The sequence below is a fragment of the Globicephala melas genome, chromosome 17 (assembly GCF_963455315.2).
Source record: "Globicephala melas chromosome 17, mGloMel1.2, whole genome shotgun sequence".
Taxonomy (NCBI): Eukaryota; Metazoa; Chordata; class Mammalia; order Artiodactyla; family Delphinidae; genus Globicephala; species Globicephala melas.
Window position 1 is genome coordinate 2,714,819 of NC_083330.1, and position 24,847 is coordinate 2,739,665.

Sequence of the window (24,847 nt, forward strand, 5' to 3'; positions counted from 1 at the left end):
GCCTAGTGTTTACGTGTGTTCTGTGCACATCCTCCCAGGCTCTAAGTCGTCTCTAAATCATTTAGAATACCTAATACAACGTAAGGGCCATGGAAGTGGTTGTCAGTGTGGCTAAGTTATGCTTTGCTTTTGGGAACTTTCTGCAATTTTTTTCCTATTATTGATGCTGCAGTTGGTTGAATCCACGGGTGCGGGACCTGTGGATACGGAGGACCGACTGTGTACATCTGTAACTTACACTGTGTGGCTGTTTCCTGGCCTATAGCACGGGCTCAAAACCCACTAACTGTTGTTTTTATTATTATTACTGCTGCTGTTTACTCAGCACAGTGATACTCTTAACATCGGTATGATCCCAACCTTTGGCCAAAGCCTTCCAGCAGTAAAGGTGGAGTCAGGGCTCACGGTCAGGCCCGACTCAGGAGCCAGTGCCATGCCCTCTCCATACGTTTAATATTGTTTCTTAAATAAAAGAAGAAGAATTTGTAATGTTTATTGACTATGTAAGAAATGAATTAGAGTAACTGGCTTTAAATGATTTGTGTTAGGATATCAGAACCAGAAAAGACCTCCAAGATCATTAAATCTAAACTCTATTCTTTATAAATGAGGACATTCAGGCATATTCATGCATTTAGAAAATGTATCGAGCAGCTATCGTTTATTATTATTGTTATATTATTATATAACATATATAGTAACATTTTATATTATTATTGTTAGAAAATGTACTGAGCAACTATTAATCATGTACTATTGTTGTTACTGTATAACATATATATCATTTTATATTATTATTGTTAGAAAATGTACTGAGCAGCTATTAACCATGTATTACTGTTGTTATATTATTGTATAACATATATAATGTCATTTTGTATTATGATTGTTAGAAAACGGATTGAGCAGCTATTAGTATGAAACACTGATGTAGTTACTTGGCAGGAGAGCAAAAGAAGTGGTGCCTGTGTCCTTGAAGAGGTGATGCACCAGCAGGAAATCTCCGTCTCCCACCCCTGCGAGGGGCGTGACCTGCTGAGCTTGTTAGTAACAGTCTCGACCCCAAACGTCCTGGCTTCTTGCTCTGAACGCCTCCATTCTATCCTTGCGTTACAGCGTGACGATAAAAAAGGCTACTCAGATTAACATGGAAAATTCTCTGCGAAGATGTTTTGCTTTTCACAAGCCTCGCATCCCAGGGATTCGCCTTTCCCACAGCAACGCTGGTGGCCCTGAGCGTGCCTTGAACGAGGAACATGCCACAGGATTGAACACAACTACCATCTTCTCTCCCAGAGCTTCAAAGGCGAGAAAGACTCCGCCGCATAGCTCCAGAAAGGCTGAAATTGCCTGTTCCCACCTGCCTTTCCACACAGTTCCTCTTTCTCTGTGTACTTTTGTCAGTGAGTTCATATCCATCGCACGGGATCACATGAGGATTAAATAAATCAAACAGCTAATGGAGAAATGCCAGTTTCTGTAAATCAGTAATAAATGTTGATTTGCCTAGAAATAAAGGACGGAAGTCTCGTAAGGAGATGCACCTTAGTGCCCTAGCTGAATCGACAGTGGAATACATCTGGGTATAGCCTCAGTCAGATTTTTGTCAGTGGAGTCCCCGTGTAAAATGTAAAGTTGGGCGCTATGCTGGCTTGTTCAGTGCCTGCTAGGACTGACTGTAGGTCAGAAAATGGATACTAAAAGTATAATTTAATGTATCTTTAGAGTGATGTCAGCAAAAGTGGCAGAGGAGGGACACCCAGAGGCCATCCCTTCCAAGTAACACTGAGAAACCTGGCAAAACCCGTCAGGATCCACCTTCTCAGAGCTCTGGAGAACAGAAGCTGGGGGGACACACAGCAGTGTTGGTAGAGTGACAGGTGGGAGACCTTCGTGGCATCACCCTAGCCCTCCTCTCCCCCCTGAATTTTGGTGACTCACCGAGATTGTGGTTGGTTTCCAATGTTGACAGAAGGTGTTTAGTCATCTGGTCTTTGTCTTGACACTTGGAAAAGATCCACTGGGTTAAGCAAAATGGAGTTCTGTGCTGAAATAAATAAATCAGTAAATTACAGGCTTCACATTTCTTCGTCATCTGTTGCTTGACTTAATGCTCCTGGTTTGTCATAAGTCTTTGGAAGCTGAATACAGTTTTTAAAAAATAGTCTAGACCAAAGTCCCTGCGTTTTGCAATTCAATTCTGACTTCAAATAGAAGTGACTCCTTCATTAAAAAAAAAAGTATACATATATATATTTAGTACACTACTAACATCGCCTCCAAGTAGTAACAAAGGTTAATGATTCCTTGCACTGTTTTCAGCTCATTTAAACTTATCGAAGATGAATGCCACATGCTGAAATTAGGAGCCCAGCGAATAATCATGAGTAACCATTGGCTTCAGAACGTTCCAGGCAGAGGCCGCTGAGCCATAAAGCTCAGGGAGTTTAAGCCTCACGACCCTTCCTGTACCTGGGCCCCCTCCTAAGGAAGCCCTGAGAAGGGTCCTAGCCCTGGGCTCACATGGTCATGTCTTCATACAATGTGTGAAATGGAATATTTTAACTGTAATTTGTTATGACCACAGTTTGGGGATACAGCTAACTGGACGTTGAGATTGGTATACGTGTATTGGGGCATTAGTGGGATGCATTTATGAAGTCGGCAGTCACTTCTGTGTATACTTTAGTATTTGTTCTCAAAATTGTTTAAGCTTCAGTCTCCACAAAAACCCAGATTCTCCCTGGAGACCACTGCCACACGGGCTGTCCCACGTGGTTCAGCAACGCCGTGTAAATGTAAAGGAGACAGAGGCTTGCAATGGCCCCAGGTCACCTGCCCCAGGTCACTCGGTCATCTGAGAGGCAGGGCTTGGCTGTGAGCCGGGGTCTAACTCCAAGGCCAGAGCGCTTTGTCACAGGACAGGGGCACTTCTGGGGAAGTGGTCCCCAGAGTGTGTCGGACCTGCCGAGTCAGAGCCTCCACAGCGCCCACAAGCCCTGCGGGTGATTCGGAGGCACTCGGGTCTGAGAAGCAGGCCCACGGCGTATGCTCAGACCTCTGTCTGGAGGCCAGCCGCCCGCCAGCCCCCGACGTCACAGGCAGCCCTGCGCCATCCGTCTGCTGTGACTGCCCCGGCATGAGAGCAGTGACCCGGGGACACTCCGAAATGTTCCTCGTCGCTGGAATCATGCCTCTGTTCGCCTGCTGAGGATAAAGAATTACACCAGGGGGCGATCTACTGTGCTGTTTAGGGCTGGCCTCCGCTTCTACCCTTTAGCCGCGGCGGGGCGGCCCCCCTCGGCCTCTCCCGCCCAGGATGCCCCAGCCTTTAGGAGCAACTCTGGCGCTAAGGCGGCACCTGGTGGAAAAAGCTGAGCACTGCATGAAAGTAGCACTGGGGGCAGACAAGGTTTCGAGGGGTTTGGGGGCGGGGGTTTGCTTCATTTGTCCTCAGATCTGTCGCGGACTAAGAATACTTTGGTAAAAGACAATGAAGTTTCAGAGAAATAAAGTGGAGAAAACAGGTTAAAAACTAAAACTCAGCTGAGTACATTTTGAGATCTTATTGGCTTTATTCAAGGATCCATGGATGGGGCGGCATCCCATCCAGCGGACGGAAAGGCGCTCCGAGGGGCTGCACACAGTGAGACTTTACAGGCAGGGAGCAAGGAGGTTACGCCAGCAAACAGCAGGCTAGTTGGGTCAAGGTCACTCCCTTCAGGGCACGCCCGGGGTCTACCAGGCACATGACCTCGCTGGTGCTGGACGGCCATTCCTGATTGACTGCTTTCAGATTCTATATCTGATTTTTTTTTAAAAAAAAGAATGAAACTTTGCCATTTGCAGCAACATGAGTGGACTTGGCGGGCACTGTGCTAAGTGACGTAAGTCAGACAGAGAAAGACAAATGCTGTATGATCTCATGTGTATGTGGAATCGAAAACACACAAGAGACAATAAATATAACAAAAAAGAAGCAGACTCACAGACAGAGAACAAGCTAGGGGTGACCAGTGGGGAGAGGAGGGAAGGGGGGAGGGAAGGGGGGAGGGAAGGGGGAGGGGCACTAGAGGGATGGGGGAGTAAGAGGTATAAACTATCAGGTATAAAATAAGCTACAAGGACCTATTGCACAGCACAGGGAATATAGCCAATATTTTAAATAACTGTAAATGGAGTATAACCTTTAAAAATTGTGAATCACCATATTGTACACCTGTAACTTATATGATATTGGTACATCCACTATACTTCAATTAAAAAAAAAAAGATAAAAGATTCCATTTCTGGGAGAGCAGAGACTGTAATGAAATTAGGTCTCAGTTTGGTGACATGGGGCTCAGTATAATAACTTCATTTGGGGCTTGCTGTCTTGTTTTTTTAACATATACAAAGTGCACAAAGCATCCAAAGAAGGTTGTGTTCAGATTCCAATCGCTGTAAATTTCCTACACCTTCCTCTCACCTCTGTCCTCCTCGCGGGCAGCAAATGCTGCAGACCAGCTCGCAGCTGCAGCGTGAGTAGCCCGGCACCACTTAGCGCGCAGTTTTACTCCTAAGAACCTTTATTTTTGCAGAAAGGGTTTCCTTTTCCAGACGGCTGAAAGAACAAACGTGCACGTCCGAATGCTGCGTCGGTTCTGGACTGACCACCACGGGACCTCTCACCCGTCATCGGGCAGTCGTAAGACTTCCAGTCTTTATTTACAATTTTTTTTGCTGTTTGCATTTTGGTTTGCTTCCTTTCCTCGTATTAATAGAAGGACTTCACATTCTTAGGACATATTTCTGCTACGAGTTAGCATGAGACTGTATTCTTTAAACTCTCTGCGTCTGTTATTTGCTTTCCGGTATTTACTTTGCATTTAGCACTTCAGTGCCTTTTACACAAGGATGATGAATTAGTGAGGAGTTAAAAATGCAGTGCAATGGCTACAAGAAACATAGGTGTTTGGGTCTTTAAAAAAAAAAAATCGAATTGACCAATCAGCTGGCTGGTTAGAGACAAGTGGCCCAGAAGGTGGGAATTCAGGCTCTACCCTGTGAAAGGCAGATATAAGTCTTTTTAGCTTCTAGCGGCCCCTGCGTTCCTCGGCTCACGGCCCCTTCTTTGGGTCACTCCAAGGTCGCATCTCCTACTACTTACTCTGACCCTCTTGCCTCCCTGCTTAAGGACTTTTGCAATTACACGTAAACCAGGATAATCTCCACATCTCAAGATCCTTAACGTAGTTAGAAAACAACTTCACAGCAAAACTTAGATTAATATTGGATTGAGTAACTCGGGCCTACTGCCTAACCAAGTTTCCACATGTCAGGATCACTCAAACTGGCATTATAGGTAGCATAACACGGTGTGAGGATGGAGGGCAAGTTACTAGGACAGCAGGTGTCCGTGGCACAGTGGACACAATAGTGGTGGTAAGGGTGGTGGGACCATGCTACTTCTCCTGATGGCCCTAGAGAGCAAGTGTACCAGGGGAAAGGGGAAGTGAAAAATAAAGCATGAATTCAAATGCGAACATGAATACGAATATGAGAACACGTTGAGAATATTGAGAGAACCAGAAAACCCTCCACACAGCTTTGAGTGGGTCCCCCAACCCCTAGTCACAGAGTAGATAGAACTGACACATAACTGAGCCAGAGGCTGATGACAGGATGAGCGGAGTTACGGCACCAAGGAAATGCTCGACCCCTTCATGTGTGTTGCACTAAAATAAGTGAAGTGGGACTCTGAATCACAGAACGGGAACATTAAGTCAGACACGGAGCAAGTTAAAAACTGAGCTTCTAAGTTCACTGAAATCCCATTCTCTCTCTTCACCCCATTCTGAGAAAATCCGTCCTCCTCGGCATACAAGTCTTTCAGTGATACAGTCATAAAAGTTGGCTTCCAAACTAATGCCCGTTCGTCTCAGGACACACACCCACGACCTCCCATTGCCTCTAGGCCCTGATGAGTTAGATCCCCAGATATCCCAGAGGGGGAGGAATAACACCTGCTCTACAGGGAGATCTTATGTACACTAAAGGGTCCAAAGGCCTAGCTGAACTTGCTGACAGAGCCTGTGAGCATCGGTGGACGTGGATTCTACAGACGCAAGACCAAGGAGGCTGGAATGGGAGACTCAGCCTCTCTGAATTCACTGACGTGAGTCAATCTCATCTGGGATGTGCGATTCACTGGGCTGGTTTGAGCCCCTGTGAATGGTATGAAAGTCTGTTCCGCTGGCTAACTGAAGCTTGAACTTAGCCATGGACGGCTGTTAAAGAGGTCAGATGCCAGGACATCAGGAGAACGCTGAAGAGAATCCTGAAGGTTCTGAGAAATGGGAATTTTATCTGATTCCACTGGGGGCAATCTGCTAGCCACCCTTATGAGGGCTGTGAAGAAACGCCATTCACCAAGGCAACAAGAAGAGCTTTCCAGCTCTGCAGGCAGAGACTGGTGGCAGACACTACAGTGGAGTTAATGTACCTGATCTAGTGGGAATAATGGGATTCTGGAATGGTAGGGGCCAGGTGCAGAACTTAACCATCAGAGAGAAGCTGGGAAGAATTACCTGGTCTATGAATGGGTCTGCATGTTACATGGGCTTAAGCCAGAAGTGTCTGGGTTCAGTCCATGGGAAGCAGCTTTTGACCATCCGGAGCATCAGTTTTTGGGGACAGCCTACGTATCTGAAATTGTACACCCATCAGCCAACAGCTTATAACTTCGCATTCCATCCACATCAAACCCATTTCACCACCTCTTGCTTTAGTCAACATACCTGGAACCACATGGGTCCCTGGTCCAAGGACCCACCCCATTATTAGGAAATACAACCAAAATCCTTGGAATAAGAGATCCTAGCTCCCAAGCACCACAGGCAATACTGTTCCGTACCTGATTCAACAAAACAACTGTGGCTGGAGACATATATCTGGGAGCTCATTTCATAGAAGCTTCCAGACACAATATGGATTCCCACCAAAAAGCCCCAGAGAAACCCTGGTTCTGTATAGTTTGGCAAGTTACAGGACATAGGAAGAAAGGAAACACCAGCTCCACGGAGCTCCTCTGAGCAAGAGATCCCACTCAGTGCTCTCCTGTGCACCCAATACATCTGCTCTAGTCCTGTTCACAGACTGTCTCTTAAATGTTTAAACTAAAGGCCCCATAAATCTCTGCTCTCTGCACTTCCTGGACACCAAGCTTCTGTCTCTGCTGTATCCTAGGCTCACATTTAAGGGTGCATGCTTCTGCCTTTTCTGGTGATGACTTTGTCTTTTTAAAAAAAAAATTATTTATTTATTTATGGCTGCACTGGGTCTTCGTTGCTGAGCGCAGGCTTTCTCTAGTTGCGGCGAGCTGGGGCTACTCTTTGCTGCAGTGCGCAGGCTTCTCACTGCGGTGGCTTCTCTTGTCGCAAAGCACGGGCTCTAAGTGAGTGGGCTCAGTAGTTGTGGCACACGGGCTTAGTTGTGTCGCGGCAGGTGGGATCTTCCCGGACCAGGGCTCGAAGCTGTGTCCCCTACATTTGCAGGCGGATTCTTAGCCACTGCGCCACCAGGGAAGTCCATGACTTTGGCTTTTGATGTAACCCATCCTCTCTGTCCAAGCTGATTCTTGAGCCCCTCTTCCTGTCAGGTCTGCCCTGCAGACACCAGGACCCAAGCTCCCTTCCATGGACGGCGACACACCCAGTGGGCTCGTGTGACACAACGGGAAGCACTCAGACGCTACGAGTCATGTGGTAACATCCAAAGAATATCAGACTTAGAGTCAGAGAACCCGGGACCAAGTCTTCACTCTGCTTCATGTTCTCCACACACACCTGAGGGAGTTATTAAAAACCTTGAAGCTTTAGTCCTCTGCCTCTAAATTAAGGCTGAACACTGATGCTCCCTACCTCACAATTTAACTTTATAAGAATGAAATAAAGGTGAGAAACAGCTCAGTCTAATCTTTTGCACACAACCCACATTCAAAAATAGATAGTTACTGTCTGTGTTTCACCCTCATACACATGAAATAGTTTCCATTAGAACCCGGTTCAGAACATCTTTAATTTATGGATATTTTCATAGTTAAAGTCATTCCACAAGTGCTTTGGAGCTGATGAACTCAAATTCTAATTTTGGAGGCTGCTATTTTAATAAAATGACAGAAGCCCAAACAGTGATGGAGGTAGAGTCTAATTCTTTACAGCAAAGCAAGTACTTTCCATGAATCACTGAAGGCCCTTCTGCGCACTGGTGATAAATCAGTGGGGCAGCGGAATTAGCAGAATAAACAGAACTCAGCTCCTTCCTCCTCAACCCTATTGTAGCTTCTCTTCTTGGCTTTTAGTCAAGCAAACGGATTAAAGAGATGTTCAATGTTTCACAGAAGTGAGAAGCTTTGACAGGCTGTTGAAAATATGGAACCACTAGGAGGCAACACAGCCAGTGAGTAGCAGACTGTTTTTCCCCATAAACAAGCTCACTCAGTAAGTCAGAAAGAGAAGGACAAATACCGTATGCTAACACATATATATGGAATCTAAGGAAAAAAAAAAATGTCAGGAAGAACCTAGGGGCAAGACGGGAATAAAGACACAGACCTACTAGAGAATGGACTTGAGGACACGGGGAGGGGGAAGGGTAAGCTGGGATGAAGTGAGAGAGTGGTATGGACATATATACACTACCAAATGTAAAATAGCTAGTGGGAAGCAGCCACACAGCACAGGGAGATCAGCTCGGTGCTTTGTGACCACCTAGAGGGGTGGGATAGGGAGGGTGGGAGGGAGACGCAAGAGGGAGGGGATATGGGGATATATGTATATGTATAGCTGAGTCACTTTGCTATAAAGCAGAAACTAACACACCATTGTAAAGCAATTATGCTCCAATAAAGATGTTAAAAAAAATAAAGAAAAAAAGATTAAAAAAAAAAAAGCTCACTCTTTGATGTCAGCACAGGATCTGATCTGGGCTAGTCAGGTCCTCCTTATCAAAAACTTTAACATTTGAATGGAAAAACATGGAAATTGAGCATTTAAAAAAGCTAAATTTCACCAGTGGCAGTCTTCTCGAGGGCAGTTCCATAAATTATTTTTTCTATGTCTTCATTGGAGTAGAATGTTTTTAACCATAAATTCTTACTGTTAAGGTCCAGGGCCCCTGGATGCCTGTCTGTCTCAAGGTCAAAGTTGGAACCCATGAGTTACCCTAGTATCCTGCCATAAATGGTCTTTTCTTTGTTTAATCGAAAACTTGTTGTTTCTACAAGGACCTACTGTCTAGCACAGGGAACTCTACTCAGTACTCTGTAATAACCTATATGGGAAAAGAATCTGGAAAAGAATGAATATGTGTATATGTATAACTGAATCACTTGGCCGTACACCTGAAACTCACACAACATTGTAATTCATCTATACTCCAGTATAAGATAAACATTTTAAAAAATAGGGCTTCCCTGGTGGCGCAGTGGTTGAGGGTCTGCCTGCCAATGCAGGGGACATGGGTTCGAGTCCTGGTCTGGGAAGATCCCACATGCCGCGGAGCAACTAGGCCCGTGAGCCACAACTACTGAGCCTGCGCGTCTGGAGCCTGTGCTCCGCAACGAGAGAGGCCGCGATAGTGAGAGGCCCGCGCACCACGATGAAGAGTGGCCTCAGCTTGCCACAATTAGAGAAAGCCCTCGCACAGAAACGGGGACCCAACACAGCAAAAATAAATTAATTAATTAATAAACTCCTACCCCCAACATCTTCTTTGAAAAAAGAAAAAAATAATAAAAATTTAAAAATAAAAAATGTTGTTTCTGTTATTAGGAAACTAGATAATTTTGAACACATACACAAATATATTGATGAAATAAAAGAAACTAGCACTTATTTGTTTGAAATATTTTGCTGCAAAAATTGGAGATTGTTTCTTTCTGTTTTGGCATGAAAATCCAGGAGTGGGCAGAAAAATTTTCAGCTGAATTCTCTCCAACCCATGAAACGCAAACCACACAACTAATTTATGCTCAGTTTTCAATAGACAGCTAGCTCCATTCCAATTAAACAGAATAGCCATGATTACATTTTTTAGAAGAGAAATAAACTGATTTTTTAAAATAGAGTCTGAGGCTGTATGATCAGAGCCCCCATCTGTGTATGCTCTTGTGTGCCCAACAGTGGGCTAAAGGGTTTGCAGGCGTTATGAGTTAAGGGTTATCATTCCATTTGCAGACTGGAAACCCAGGGTCCAAAGAGGATAAAGAGCTACCCTGGACTACCTGCTGCCGTGGCAGAATTCAAGACCGAACGTCGCGAGCCACGTTTTTAAACCCTCACTCCACACTGCTTCCTTACAGCTACTGCAGAAGTTTATGGGCCAATCTGTTCCCTGAAAAATATGTTACTTTGGCTTATAACCTCCATAAAGACAATTGACGAAAGATGAAAGACAACTGAGAAGCAAGCGGGGAAATGTCCGATCCAAGACAGCCAAAGCGCATCACTTTGTAAGTGATAATGACAGTGGTGTGCAGTGCTAGGGACAGACCTCATAAACGCAGTGGTGAGCAAACGCAGGCCGAGACAGAACAGGAGGGTCTACGAGATTCTGTGCATAGAAAGTTCAGAAAGAAACAAAGCTAACCTGCAGTGTTAGAAGTCGGGAGAGAGGCTGGTTTTAGGTTGGGTTGGGGACAGATAATTAAGGAACTCAAAAGTCCCCTTAACAAGACTCCACTGCAGTTCTATCGGGGGGTGTCCTTTCCTCTCTCTGACCTTAACGGCAGGTGACGGTGCAGCCGGCGGCTCGGGGGTCTCGGTCTTTAACTACACGCGGACTCCTGGGCTGAACGCCTTGTCCCTGTCCACCCCCCAGTCACCACCCTGGACCTCTTCCCCCAAACTCACCACGGCCATAGCATCACCGGCATCTCCATCCTCCAGAGGCTGCTCCCCGGGGCTGTCTGAGGCCTTTCTGCATCTCACACTATCCGTAGATCTCCAGGCTCCAGTCAGTTAAGTCGGCAGTTCTTAGCCTGCACGGGGTCATGCACGAGGACCTCTAAAAGGGTGGGGTTTCCTCTTATTTTGTTTAGGTTTCTCATTTTTACATCATTGTTTTTAAATGAAACTGATTAAATGCATCAGGCGTTTTGTTATTTTCTAAACAGAGCTCCCAGGTGCCCACACATTCTTCTCCTCACCAAGTTCATTTGGACTTTTTCTTATTTAAGGTAGCAATACCATATGCTCCAAGTTCAAAAAGACATAAATGGTCTCAGGATCTCAGCTATCAGTTCAGAAAATGAATATTTACACATGTATACATATATGGTAATCTTATTTCAATAGTATGAGCTCTGCTACAAATGTCTTTAATTCAAGAAAACACAGATTTTTCATATTTCAGTTTGAACAAAATTCACGTTTCAGATGAATGCAAATAAAAGTAACAAATTCTGAATAAATGTATTAAATATTATTAAATTAGAATTATAAAAGGGGACCTTGTACATGATTATTCAACAAACATGTTACAAAAAATCATATCGAAAATATCATTTCTCTTTGGCATGCTCAGACATAATTTACATAATTAAATATATAATTCCTACATCTATGGAATGTTAACCATACAAGAAAATAATATATATAGCAAAAATAAAGTAGAATAGCATAAATTTTAATATTCTATTTGCAATATGTGAATTAAACTTTGTATTAAAAAATTTCAAATTACTATATACACCAAAATAAACCAAGGAAGATCGCATCCTATGCTAGGACACAGCTCAACAGTTATTTCTGAGAAGTCTCTTATTTTACTCATCTTAATACACCATAAAATTAGAAGTTTATCTCTTTTTTACAGTTAGTACGATTCCAGGTACTATTTTTCCTTCGAATTAGATTTACATTCTTAAGAAATACCTGTGGGAGGGAAGAAGAAAAATGTCATTTATGACCTGGTTTTTAACATATTTAAACATATGCATAGTTTTAATAGAGTTATATTTTATTTTATTTTGTTTAAAGAATCTGTGGACTTTTAATTTACAGTGAAATCCTGAGAACGTAGATTAATGTGTATGTGGAGGGGATTGATCGGTACTTTTAGAAAGTTTAAATGATGACTTCCACCGTTAAAGTTTTAAGATATCTGCAGAAGCCAAAAAGTGAACTTGACATCACCTAAATAACTCAAAAATATTCCTAAAATGTGTCCATCTGTAATACTCGAATTCCTTGTTAAATACGTGGAAACAGATACTATCAGAGATGACTCCTCCAGAAAAAAACTCACTAAATCGCCAAACTCTGCAGTTTTAAAGGGGCCTGTTTATCAGGTCTGTCCTCTATGCATCTTGTCCCAGGAGCATGTAAGTTTGCATAAAATATTTTAAATTATAATACAGTACTTGTTTTTTTGAGAAGTTTTCCAGTTATGAGGTTGCTTTTTGGACTTTATGTACATTTACTCATTCGGATAAAATATATCAAAACAAAGAACAAGATAAACGTGGCTTGAGTGAGTGATTGATTTTCTTTTTAAACATGGCTTGACTTAGGTCACTTCAAGAGCCTAATGAGTTTTCTTCATTTATTCTTGTTTTGCATTATTCAAAAGGTTGGAGATGGGATGAGAGTAACTGATGTGAATATCTTGCCACTGAACACTGAAATGATCTAACTGATTTTCTTAATCTAAAAAAAAGGGAAAATTTTTAGTTCAGCAAATTTAAATATGCAGAATTGAGTGCCAATTATTATTATTAATTTATAATTGCTTTTTCAATAAGAATAAGAAAAGCAACATCAACAATAGGCCAGAATTGTCTCAGTAATTGTCACAGCAAACCTATCAGAGCCTATCACATCCCCATGCAGTTATTGGGATAAATTAAGTTACGTTGGCCAGATCGAGATATTCACAGATACTTCCAGACTACAGGTTCTCCAGACTTTGATGTCCACCCTAGAAAGCTGAGGAACTTTAAAAGGGACTTGTCTGGGGTACTGGAATGCTGACGACACCCCCCTTCCCCGCTCCCACCCCTCAAATGTTGACTCTGTACTACACCAGAAAGAACTACTGATTAGAAAGATATTTGCAAAGAAATGAACACCTTTCAGTCTTTTGTATAGACTCTACTTTTGTAAGTAAATGTGAGAATTTCCTTTTGATTTATCTAGGTCATACAAATACTTTATTGCCCTCGGGTTCCAAAGGTCATTTAGCCAGAACGAAAATTCTAACTTAATTTCACTCTGGCAAAATGCTTACATGTTCACTATACGTTTGATTGTTTGCTTTTTCTTCTATTCTTCTAATACTTCCTCTCTTATTATAACCTATATAGCATAAATCAAAATTTTAGGGCCCTACTTTTATTATATCTACTTTTATTATACTTTGACCAGTTAAAAAAAAGGTAGACCTTTAAAAGTTTGGTTCATCTAATGTGTATATGCATACGGTTTCTGCACAATAATGACATAACATCAAATGTTGAAATATTTTAAAAAATCACTGAGGACTCGTAAGGCTGCCCAAAAGCTGTTTCTATTAATTCAATCACTGTTGAGGACATTTTTTTATTAATTCAATAAACCATTTAGACCAAGCTTTAACACTAAGTGGAAAATCCACAGGTTAAAGTTATTTGGTGGTGCTAAAATCAGCTTCCTGGGCTTTTTAAATTGTTCAAAATTTCTTAAGAGAGTCAGGCTGTTAAACAGAATAAGAAAAATTAATAAATACATACTCACACGTAGGTCTTCTATGCCTGTGAGCACAGAGGACTCACTGCTAATCTTTTGAGCAATCTAGCACATCTTTTGTAATCTAGGAGAAACATTTAAAAGTAAATTGTGTATATGGTTACTACAAATGTGGGGAAAACCATGTTAAGTTATTGTCGCTAATTCTTAATAATGATAGCCATAATTTAATAAACATCTAATATAGCAAGTACTTAACCCGGATTTTCTCATTGATTCTCCTGATGATATAAGCAGCTAAGATGTTACTGTCATCTTCACTTTAGAGATGAGAAAACAGCCTCAAAGTGTTAAGAGTCTCATAGCTAGTAAGCAGTTTCATTCCAAAGCCCAGAGTTTCTCCACCATATGCTGTGCTACCACTTAATCATTCTGCCTAGATGCCAACAAGATTCATTTTCTCTAGTCATCAAACACAAGCAGTTTTTGAAAAAATCATAACAACTCTGACTGAACATCCCAAGTAAAATTAAATATCCCTCAAGATGACCAATTTAGTTTAAAAAAATGCAAAACGTTTAAAGTTCATTTTCTTTAAAAAGAAAGTTTAGATTTAGAAAGGAATTTAAATTAGCCAACTGAGTTACCACACTTAATGATGATTTGGGCAGTTTAAAGGGGAGCATTTAAATATAATGTTTGGAATTGCTATTTAGTTCAGTAACTTAAGAATCCCAAAGAATTATTTAGACAACCTTTAAAACGCACGCTACCGTTATTCAGAAAAGTCTATCACTCAGCATAGAAATGATGCGATATGAAACTACTCGTAAAAACTTAGGGGGAGGGCTTCCCTGGTGGCTCAGTGGTTGAGGGTCCGCCTGCCAGTGCAGGGGACATGGGTTTGAGCCCTGGTCCGGGAAGATCCCACATGCTGTGGAACAACTAAGCCCGTGCGCCACAACTGCTGATCCTGCGCTCTAGAGCCCTCGAACCACAACTGCTGAGCCCACGAGCCACAATTACTGAAGCCCACGCGCCTAGAGCGCATGCTCCGCAACAAGAGAAGCCACCACAATGAGAAGCTTGCGCACCGCAATGAAGAGTGGCCCCCGCTCACCGCAACTAGAGAAAAAACTTGCGCACAGCAACGAAGACCCAACACAGCCAAAAATAAATAAATAAAATAAATAAAATTTGTTTAAAAAAAAAAAACTTAGGGGGAAATTTTGACTTACACTTCATGGTCATCTTTTTTTTTTTTCCATTTATATAAGAGAGTGCCTTATTTATGCCAAGGAATTTGATAAATGATAAAAGGTTTATAATTTATCAAATGATAAACCCTGACAGACATTGTGGTCCTTAAGGAAATCTGGCTATTTTCAGATCTGTCTGAAATAGTCCCAATTAGAATGTGGTTTCATTGCTCATGGTGTCAACAGAACGCACACTCCTTAAATTTAAGCACCGTCAATGTTGTAAACAGCACGTCATACAATGTTTAGTCTATTATTTCCCACTCACAGACAGCTGAAGTTTAAAATCACGTGCATTTACTGTTGGATAAAGATTTTTTAAAAAGGACAAAAATGACCCAAGTTACTTACAAGCTGGCGTTGAGCAGTCCCTGGTGTTGTGGTAGAGCCTGTGGAAATGTTTGCTACACTCGGCTGAAAACGTGACCGGCCCTATTGGACAGGAAAAGAATGCTTACGATACACATAGGTGTGTTTTCCAATCAAATCTGCCAGCACTTTATGGATAGAGATAATATAACTGGTTTACATCTTTCCATGCCCTTAAAAGACCTTGCCTGGGGGCACGTCTCCTCCCCCAGACTCTGAGGCAGGCAGTGAGGTGTAATCTGTGAAAAACAATCGAAATTCACTCCACATTCTCAACATCTCACATAATGGAACATAAGTCTATTTCAGGAGAACTCCTCAGAATAAGTAAGAGAGAAAAGCTCTAGACAGAAAAACAAAAAATCTGCAGAGAGCAAAGCAAGCAGATGTGAAAGAATAAAAAATAAATATCCACGGTTTCCACTTTCTGTTCTTCATTTTATTTAATAGGAGTGAATGTTTATATGCAGAGACATTTATTCCATTTTCTACTTAGAGTGATTTGTGTCAAGGACCACTGGAAGGTGGACAGGGTCTTGAGACTTCCCTTATTTTCCCCACAAACCCAAGACAGTCCTCACCAAAATTCATCCCTACATCTGGAGTCTGCTTTTTATGGAAGTGGTAGAAGTAGGGGAGCCCACGGTGCCACTACCAGGGTTCTAGAAACATCAGGAAATTTCTTACACTTCTCCGTGCCTCAGGAGGGTCTTCACGACCTCGTTCCAAAGTTAATTAACAAGGTGGCCCTGGGCTTTGGTCAAGGGGGAACCCACATCTTTGCCAGCTTATTGGCCTGAGATGTAAAACAGGGAAAGGCGGGGGAATGACTAGGCACAGAGTAAAGGTCAGGGTGCACGCTTCGAATTAAGTGATTTGCTAGAACATGGGGCACAGGATGATTGCAATGATTCCCCAAGTTGATCCGAAGAACCAAGGAGTGTCGTGGGAGAGAAAGCCACCGGTGCTCACCATGTGACACATGAAGGGAATCTGCTCTGCCCTGTGAGAAACACCTCCTCTGTGTCGCCGACCGGGAGCACAGCTAAATCCCCAGCACACCACGGAGGACTCATCACAGTACAACTCCCCCCACCTTCCAGCCACACTCTGCCCAGTGGCCACACACACCCTTGCCTAAACTGGCCGCCCGGTCCTGCCCCAAACCACACCATGTGTCCAAAGGATTGCTTCTGACCAGGATGCCTCTCTCATCCGGGAAAACCCTATTCATCCTTAGAGCCCAGCTTATATATTGTGTCCACGACAGCCTTTTCTGGTAGTTCTTGGCAAAACTGTCCACTTCCTGTGTCTCCCTAAAATTCTGTTTACACTTCTATCATTCACCCAGATCTGGTTCCCATCACCATTAAAACAAGCTAGTAGCATTTGCCTACCTCCCTGACAGGACTGTGAGCCTCTAACAGACATTTATTTTCATGCCCTCAATGCCTCATGGAGTAATATGCTACAATCTTTTTAATTGAATCGCTGATAAAGTTCACGCCTACCTGTGAAATGCTTTATGAATTTGTCTTTTAAGTTCAAATCTCTTGGGAATATTTCTGAAAAGAAAAAAAACCTTTAGAATTTCTTGAATGCATTTCCATCATTAAAAACTCTCCTTATAAACACTAACTCAGAAGGATATCTGCACCCCCGTGCTCACTGCAGCATTATTTACAACAGCCAGGATACGGAAGCAACCTAAGTGCTTGTTCACTGTTCACTGATGGATGAATGAATGTGGTATATATGTATACAACAGAATAGCACTCAGCCATAAGAAAGAATGATACCCTGCCATTTGTCACAACGTGGATGGACCCAGAGGGAATTACGTTAAGTGAAATAAATCAGACAGGAAAGACAAATACTATATGACTCCACTTCCACGTGGAATCTAAAAAACAAAACAAATGAGCAAACAAAACTAGGTTCACAGAAACAGAGAACAGAACAGTAGTTGCCAGAGGGGAGGGGCATTGGGGAGGAAGCAGAATAGGTGACGAAGGAGGTCAAGAGGTACCAACCTCTGGTTATAAAATAAATAAGTCATGGGGGTGCGATGGACAGCATGAGGATATAGTCGGTAATACTGTAGAGCACGTTAGAAGGTTGCCAAGAGTAAACCCTGAAAGTTAACTGTACGGTGACGGATGGTAACCAGACTTCTCGTGGTGATCGTTTTACAATGTATACAAACATCGAATCATTATGTTGTACGCCTGAAACCAAGGTAATGTTGTACGTCAATTTTGCCTCAATAAAAAAGTTTTAATATCCTTACAAGGAGACTATAATGACAAGCACTAAACACATGAGCTTGTGGTTGTTCACGCAGCTGATTCCAAGTCTGTATGTCCAGCCCTGGCCAGGGTGACGGGGAGAGGTGAGGTGAGGCTACTCACCATCCTTTATAAACTTTGTCTAAGGGTGAGGAGAAGGGAAGGATTTTTAGGCAAGGGAGGGATACCTCATTTTAAAGATCATCATGCCTGGTACGGAGGGGCGAGAGTCGATGCAGAGATGAGATAAAAGGTTTACAGAGAAGTTATCGTGCGTGTGTGGAACAGCGCTGGCCTGTGGAGGGGTTAGCAAACTGCCCTCAGGACTCCTCCTGCCCCACGCCTGTTACTGTAAATAAAGTTTTATTGGACCACAGCCATGCTCATTACTTACGTGTGGCCTACGCCTGCTTTCGTGCTACGACGCGGGGGCAAGACATTGTTGCAGAGATTGCATGGCTCACCGAGCCTCAAATATTTTGAAAATGTTTGAAATAGAGAAAGGTTGCCAGTGCCTGCTGTAGCATCCTATTTGCATTCAGCTAAAATGGTGATTGTCTGCAGAGAGGCAACAGCGACAAGGATTCTGGGGGTGGGAGGGAAGAGAGATTTTTCAGTGCATACTCTTTTCATTAACATTTTTAAAAATTAATTTATTTTTTTATTATTTTTGGCTGCGTTGGGTCTTCGTTGCTGCACACGGGCTTTCTCTAGCTGTGGCAAGCAGGGGCTACTCTTCGTTGCGGTGCACGGGCTTCTCAGTGCAGTGGCTTCTCTTGTTACAGAGCATGGGCTCTAGAGTGCAGGCTCAGTAGTTGTGGCATGTGGGCTCAGTAGTTCTGGCTCACGGGCTCAGTAGTTGCAGCTCGCAGGCTCTAGAACGCAGGCTCAGTAGTTGTAGTGCATGGGCTTTGTTGCTCTGCAGCATGTGGGATCTTGCCAGACCAGGGCTCCAACCCGTGTCCCCTGCATTGGCAGGAGGATTTTTAACCACTGAACCACCAGGGAAGTCCAACTTTAACTTTTTTCAACGTAAATCTGTTTTCATTTTTCAATAAGCAACTAGTTAACTGAAAATGAATCTGTATTTAGGGATTAGATGCCCTGGTGATAACTTTCAATCAACGAAATATTAAATGAAGGACTGAATATGAGAAAACTACCCCCAACAACAAAATTAGATGATTGAGCTCTGATGGAAAACAATCTTAACAATCAGCTTCCATTATAGAAATGGGAGCCACATATGTAATTTAAAATTTTTAGCAGCCACATTTTAAAAAGTAAAAAAAAAGTTGAAAAATTAAAATTAATTTTAATTAAATTAAAATTAATACTTTATTTAACCCATTATATCCAAAATATTATCCTTTCAATATGTAATCAATATTTTAAAATTACTAGTAAGATAGTCTACATTTTTTATACTAAGTTTTCAAAACCCAAGGTGTACTTTACACTCACAGCACACCTCAGTTTGGACCAGCCGCACTGCAAGTGTTCAGTACTCATAGGTACCCAGTGGCTACCATGCTGGACGGCACAAGAATAGAATGTAGGTTTCACCCCTCTGGTATCTAAGGACAACGGTATGGGAGATTACATGTACAGATGGATTAAAAATAAAAGGATCCCAGGACTTCCCTGGTGGTGCAGTGGTTAAGAATCCGCCTGCTAATGCAGGGGACATGGGTTCGAGCCCTGGTCCGGGAAGATCCCACATGCCACGGAGCAACTAAGTCCGTGCGCCACAGCTACTGAGCCTGCGCTCCAGAGCCTGCGTGCTGCAACTACTGAAGCCCGCGTGTCTAGAGCCCATGCTCCGCAACAAGAGAAGCCACCGCAATGAGAAGCCCGTGCACCGCAACGAAGACCCAACACAGCCATAAATGAATAAATAGTTAAAATAAATAAATAAAAGGATCCCTAGGTAATGCTTGATGATTATCCTGGAACAACTTGAATAACCTATCATCTCATTCATCCAATTTATGAAAATTTCTAGTTTTCATTTAACCAAAACAGTTACCATCTGCCACCCTCAACAATTTTAAGTTTACAATCATATATTTTTAAAGGAACAGACTTGCATATTATGTATATAATGTTGGCAGGCTTATCTCTTGTACCTACTTCTTGTTAAAAATGAGCAGAGATCATGTGAAATAATAAAAAAATCATAATACAGAACAACTAGAAAATAACAGAAAATGTTTGGTGTTTGCTTTTACTTGCATATAACTTAATATCTTACCATAGAGATAATTTACTCTGCCATGATCGATTCTTTACAAAGCCACGTTAGTGGATCCTTAGTACCTCTGGAAGTACTGAAGGGCATTACTTTATGTTTTAATCTAGCATTTTTCATGTACTTGAATTGAAATGTTTGTTATATAGTTCCCTGAGTTATCATTTCCTTTAGTTAAGGAGCTGGCATGATTATTCTCTTTCTAAATATATAAAAACAATTCTACTTTCAAAAATAAGAACTAGATTTATTACATCAGTGCTGAGAGAATCACTGAGGGAAAATGTAAGTGTTTGAAAAAAATTCATGTTTATTAATAACTCTGTTCCATGGGTCTTCTGGGAGCTTGTAAGAAATATAGAATTTCAGGCCCAGACCTATAGAGTCACTTTCACAAGAACTCCTAGGAGATTTATTTGCACATTCAAGTTTGAAAGCAGTAAACTAAATGTTCCAAACAAGATACAAAACTTCTTGAACATTCAACAGTGAATTACTTCATAATCAATAAGTTACAATATTATTACGAATGTATTTGTAGTCTGTGATTATTCGAAGACAAGACACAGAATTCTTTCCAGTAAAATTATCTCATCATGGGGGGCTTTGTTGGTGGTGTTTTGAATTTTTATCACTTCTGTACTTGCGGGCACTACAGGATGCTCCAGGCTCCTCCTGAATAATTTCCTGTCTCGGTGTTAGTACCAGTCGCTTCTCCAAGGAGCCCTGGTTCCTCTTATAGAGGATGGTATTAGAAACCGAAGTCTGGGACTTCCCTGGCGGTCCAGTACTTAGGACTCGGTACTTTTCCTGCCCAGGGCCTGGGGTCAATCCCTGGTCGGGGAACTAAGATCCCACAAGCTGCGTCGAGGGCAACAAAAAGGAAACCGAAGTCTGGGTACCAGGTGTGCTTGTTGCTACGGGGGTATGGTTGTTTCCAGGCCCATGCAGTTGACGGAGCAAAGAAACATATGTGTGGTACGTAGGGGCACCCTGATTTTTAATATACCTAGTGTTCAAATTATTTAAAATTGTACCACAATACTTGCCAAAATATATTTTTGGAATGTACAGTATCTGTAATATTTCACTGATAATATTACAAAGAATTTAGGATTTAGTGTTTTTTTTTCCCACATGGAAATAGCTACAAAGACATCATGAAGGGAGAGGGCCTGGAAGGAGAGGTGAATTGTGACAGGCAGAGATGACAGAAGCGCGTTCCAGGAGCTGGCAGAAGAGCACAGACAGCGGCTACGGCATCTGCAATGGGCAGGCCCCGCCCATGCGACCCACACCCTGGGAGAACCACAGAAGGGAAGATGGGGCAGGTCACAGGGGACTTAAATGTCCTGCCTTCAAGAGAAGTTAGGGCTTTCTTGGAAAATCCAGAGAAGCCACTGCAGGTCTGTGACTGGGGAGGAAACAGCCTGGCACTACTAAGAATATTCATTTGTACTGAAATTAACACAACATTGTAAATCAACTATAGTCCAACATAAAAGTAAAAAAAAAAATTTTTTAAAGACACTTAAAGCACCTACTTTTCAGCACTTAGGATAAGATCAACCTAAGTAATATGTATTTTATATTTTAAATTACAATTAAGGGCTTCCCTGGTGGCGCAGTGGTTGAGAGTCCGCCTGCCGATGCAGGGGACATGGGTTCGTGACCTGGTCCGGGAAGACCCCACATGCCGCGGAGCGGCTGGGCCCGTGAGCCATGGCCGCTGAGCCTGCGCGTCCGGAGCCTGTGCTCCGCAACGGGAGAGGCCACGACAGTGAGAGGCCCGCGTACCGCAAAAAAAAATAAAAAAAATTTTAAAATTAAAAAATACAATTAAAATGATGTATTAATCTCAAAAAAAGAATATTCATTTGTAATTGTTTGTAAGAACCTCTCCAAAATGGTCTTCACATTCCTGCCTTAAGCCTCATGACAGCAAGGTTTCACATTAAAAACAAACAAACCCAAAACAACCCAGCAACACAGATCTGATTCCATGAAGTCTGCAGAAGAATGTAAATGTTCAGTGACATCTCTTGAAAAGGCAAAGCTTTTCCATCAAAACTTTCTAAAAGTCCCCCTCATACTTCCATCTCCCGAATTTCACACCAATTCCTTCTCTGTCCCAAATTCCTCCAACCCCCCTCTCTAGCCCCACCGCTGCCACTTCTCAGACATCTGACTCTGTTTTCATTTCAGTGACGAGTACCGCAGTGCTCCCTTTCTTTTGCAGAGTTCTGGGAACGATTCTTTGCTCCATTCTGCTGGTGTGATGGTCAGACAACAGGGGGAGAGGGATACAGGTTATGAAAACACACACTTTCCATGCTTAGCCCAATGAGGCAGCCCAGCAGAGGGCGCCACCCAAGTTAGGGAGGCAGTGTGACATTGTCCTGAGGCTTGAACCAGGGCGATGGGCAGGACGATAAAAAGGAAGGATCAGATTGCAGAGACCTGGGGAGTGGGGTTTGGTCATTAACCTGAGCTCCTTCAGCACGAGTCAATAATGTTGGTTAACTTCGTATTCCCACGCCGATCAGAGCACGTCAGGTGTGTGCTGTGAGTGGCTAGATGAACTGATGGATGGGTGATGCGTGAACAACGCATGGGGCGGGGAGGAAGGGGGGCCGAGGATGGTGAATCCTGAGGGTGATGGGTACCTGCCTCTCGCATCTCCTCCTTCCCAGTGCCCCCCTCCAATTCTAACGGCATCCTCGCTGGTCACCCTCTCACCCGAGGCTTCCGCACTTACCGCTTCCCCTACGTGGACCGATCCCTGCACCTCGAGCCTCACGGGAGTGTTTAGGGAAGCCGCTGACCTACAGAAAAGGGAGGCACCGCAGCCGCAGGTGCAGCAAGGGTTTCAGAGCCCAGAGCGCATGCGAAGGCCCGGGTGATGGTGTTTACTATGTCGCAGAATCACGGGGTCAGAATTCCCGAGGTACCTGGCAGGGATGACAGTCCTTAGCCTCCAGAGCCTGGGAGATGTTTCCTCCTGAATGAGCTGTGAACCCCGCCACACCCGAGTGTGCCTGTGAGGACCACCTGGATAGGGCCAGCTCATGTCCTTGTTGGTCCCTGACCCATGTCCGAGTGTCCCCTTCACTTTCACAGACTCAGATACGGATGTAAAGAGTCACCCTTCCTCCTCACGTCATCCAAAGACTACATCACAAACAGCTGGAGAAAGCAACCGATGTGGTGCACAGATCACGCTCTGCCGGGCTGTGTTGTTTTTTTAAACTTCGGATTGTTGCCACTTACATTGTAACTTTTAATAAAATATTCTTTCTCCCTAGAAACTCACTTCGGTAAGGCTTCAGCCTTTTACAGAGAAAAGATCTGTTAAACTTCAATGACACAGGTCTGAATTAATGTTACCACAAATGTTCCAGTAGTTGGAGACTTTCTTCCACTCTTTTACTTTACAAAGTGACATTCCATTCTCAGATAAACGTTGGGGCCAAGAAGTTGCAAGTCCGAGGATGCGAAGGGTGTGGTGCCGTCACTGCATCACTGCGGTGGTCACCATCCTGCCCAGCTCCCCTCCGGGAAAGCCCTGTGTGTCCCCACCACGCTGGAAAGCCCTGCCCAGCCCTGGACGAGGTCCTGGGTCCTCCTGTCTCAGCTTCCTGGACCTTCTCCACCCCCTGCCTCCCCTTCAGCCCGTCACTGGCCTCCTCTTTGGGTCTACCTGTGCGCCAGCCTCCCCGCCTCCCCACCTAGAACGTGCCGTCAGAACGCAGACACCTGACTGCCTGCTCCCCTGGGTGGCCTCGGCCTCTGCCTGGTGACTGGCACGCAGCAATACTGGATGAAAATTTGTGCAGTGAATGTGTATATATTTATATCATAAATATCATGAAAGAAAAACGGGCCTAAGAAACCCCTCTCTGCTTTGTTCAAAGTGAAGTAAGAGGCAGAAGAGCGAGGAGATGACAGCAAGGCTGCTGTGGGCTGCGACCTCTCAGCCAGCGGGTGCCGGGGGGCGGCCCCCGGAAAGGGGCGCCTACCGCTGCCCGGGCTGGGCGGCCAGCGCGTCCTCGCTCCGCAGGTGCGCGGGCTCCCAGCAGAGGCGCGTCTGAGCGGCTCCCTCCTCCTGCCCCGCCCCGGCCTTCCTGCCCTAAGCGAGCCGCAGCCCCGCCGCCCCGTCGGGCCGCTTCGCCCCGGGCTTCTCACGTTTACTCCTCGTTCGGCCGCCGTCCTCGCCGCCTTGGGGTGTCTCAGGACTCCTCGTGTCGGCTACTTTTAATCTCTTTTCTCATCCCCACCACTCGTTGGGCAGCGAAGCGCCAGGAACCTGGGCGCGCAGAGCTGATCCGGGAGCCGCGGCGGCGGGTGGAGCCTGCTCAGCTACCCAGGCCCTGCGCCAGCTCCAGGGGGCCGCAAAGGGGCGTCCCGGCGCGCGACGCCAGGGCCCTGGCCCAATCCCCAACCCGGGCTGGACCGGAAAGAGGCGCCGCCAGGTGCTAACCTGTCCGCCCCGCCTCGGCCGCTGGGACTGAAGCGCATGTCCTCGGGCTCCGGGCACCCGCTTCCGAGGCCCGGCCTCTCTCACGGGGAAGAGGCGCATCGAGCCGGTTCCTCCGCAAGATGGGTTTCTGGATACTTAACGTCTCGGCCGCGGTACGTCTCACCAGCTCATTGCCTCTTTCCCCGAGCGCCCGCCGTCGGCGGCGAGCGCTGCCGGCCTGCTCCCGCGGTGCGCGAGCCAGGCCGCCCCGAGCGCGCGCCTCTCCGGGCCGCACGAGTCCTCCCGCCCTGGGCTCGGCGCACGGGGCCGCGAGCGCGGGGCTGCTTACCTGCGCTCCGGGAGGCCGCGGGGAGGGACAGCCAGGGCTTCGGCTCCTCGCCCGCGACGCGCGCGCCCCTGCGGCCCCCGGGCCTCCCCTGGGTCCCGCGCGGCGACAGGACCAGCGCCAGCAGCAGCAGCGCGGGCAGCCGGGCGCTTAGCCTCGCCGGTCGCAT

At 44.6% G+C, this 24,847-nt stretch overlaps 1 protein-coding gene across 1 annotated transcript; it reads right to left on the reverse strand.

Moving 5' to 3' along the window:
- Positions 1 to 815: 815 nt before the first annotated feature.
- ALKAL1 (ALK and LTK ligand 1) lies at positions 816 to 24,847 on the reverse strand. Its single transcript, XM_030859526.2, has 8 exons — positions 24,668 to 24,847; positions 23,630 to 23,645; positions 16,846 to 16,899; positions 15,317 to 15,397; positions 13,755 to 13,830; positions 10,893 to 11,915; positions 1,942 to 2,047; positions 816 to 1,506 (listed from the first exon to the last, which is right to left on the reverse strand). The coding sequence occupies exons 1-5, from the start codon at positions 24,845 to 24,847 to the stop codon at positions 13,766 to 13,768; spliced, it is 396 nt and encodes a 131-aa protein (XP_030715386.1). The 3' UTR covers positions 816 to 1,506; positions 1,942 to 2,047; positions 10,893 to 11,915; positions 13,755 to 13,765.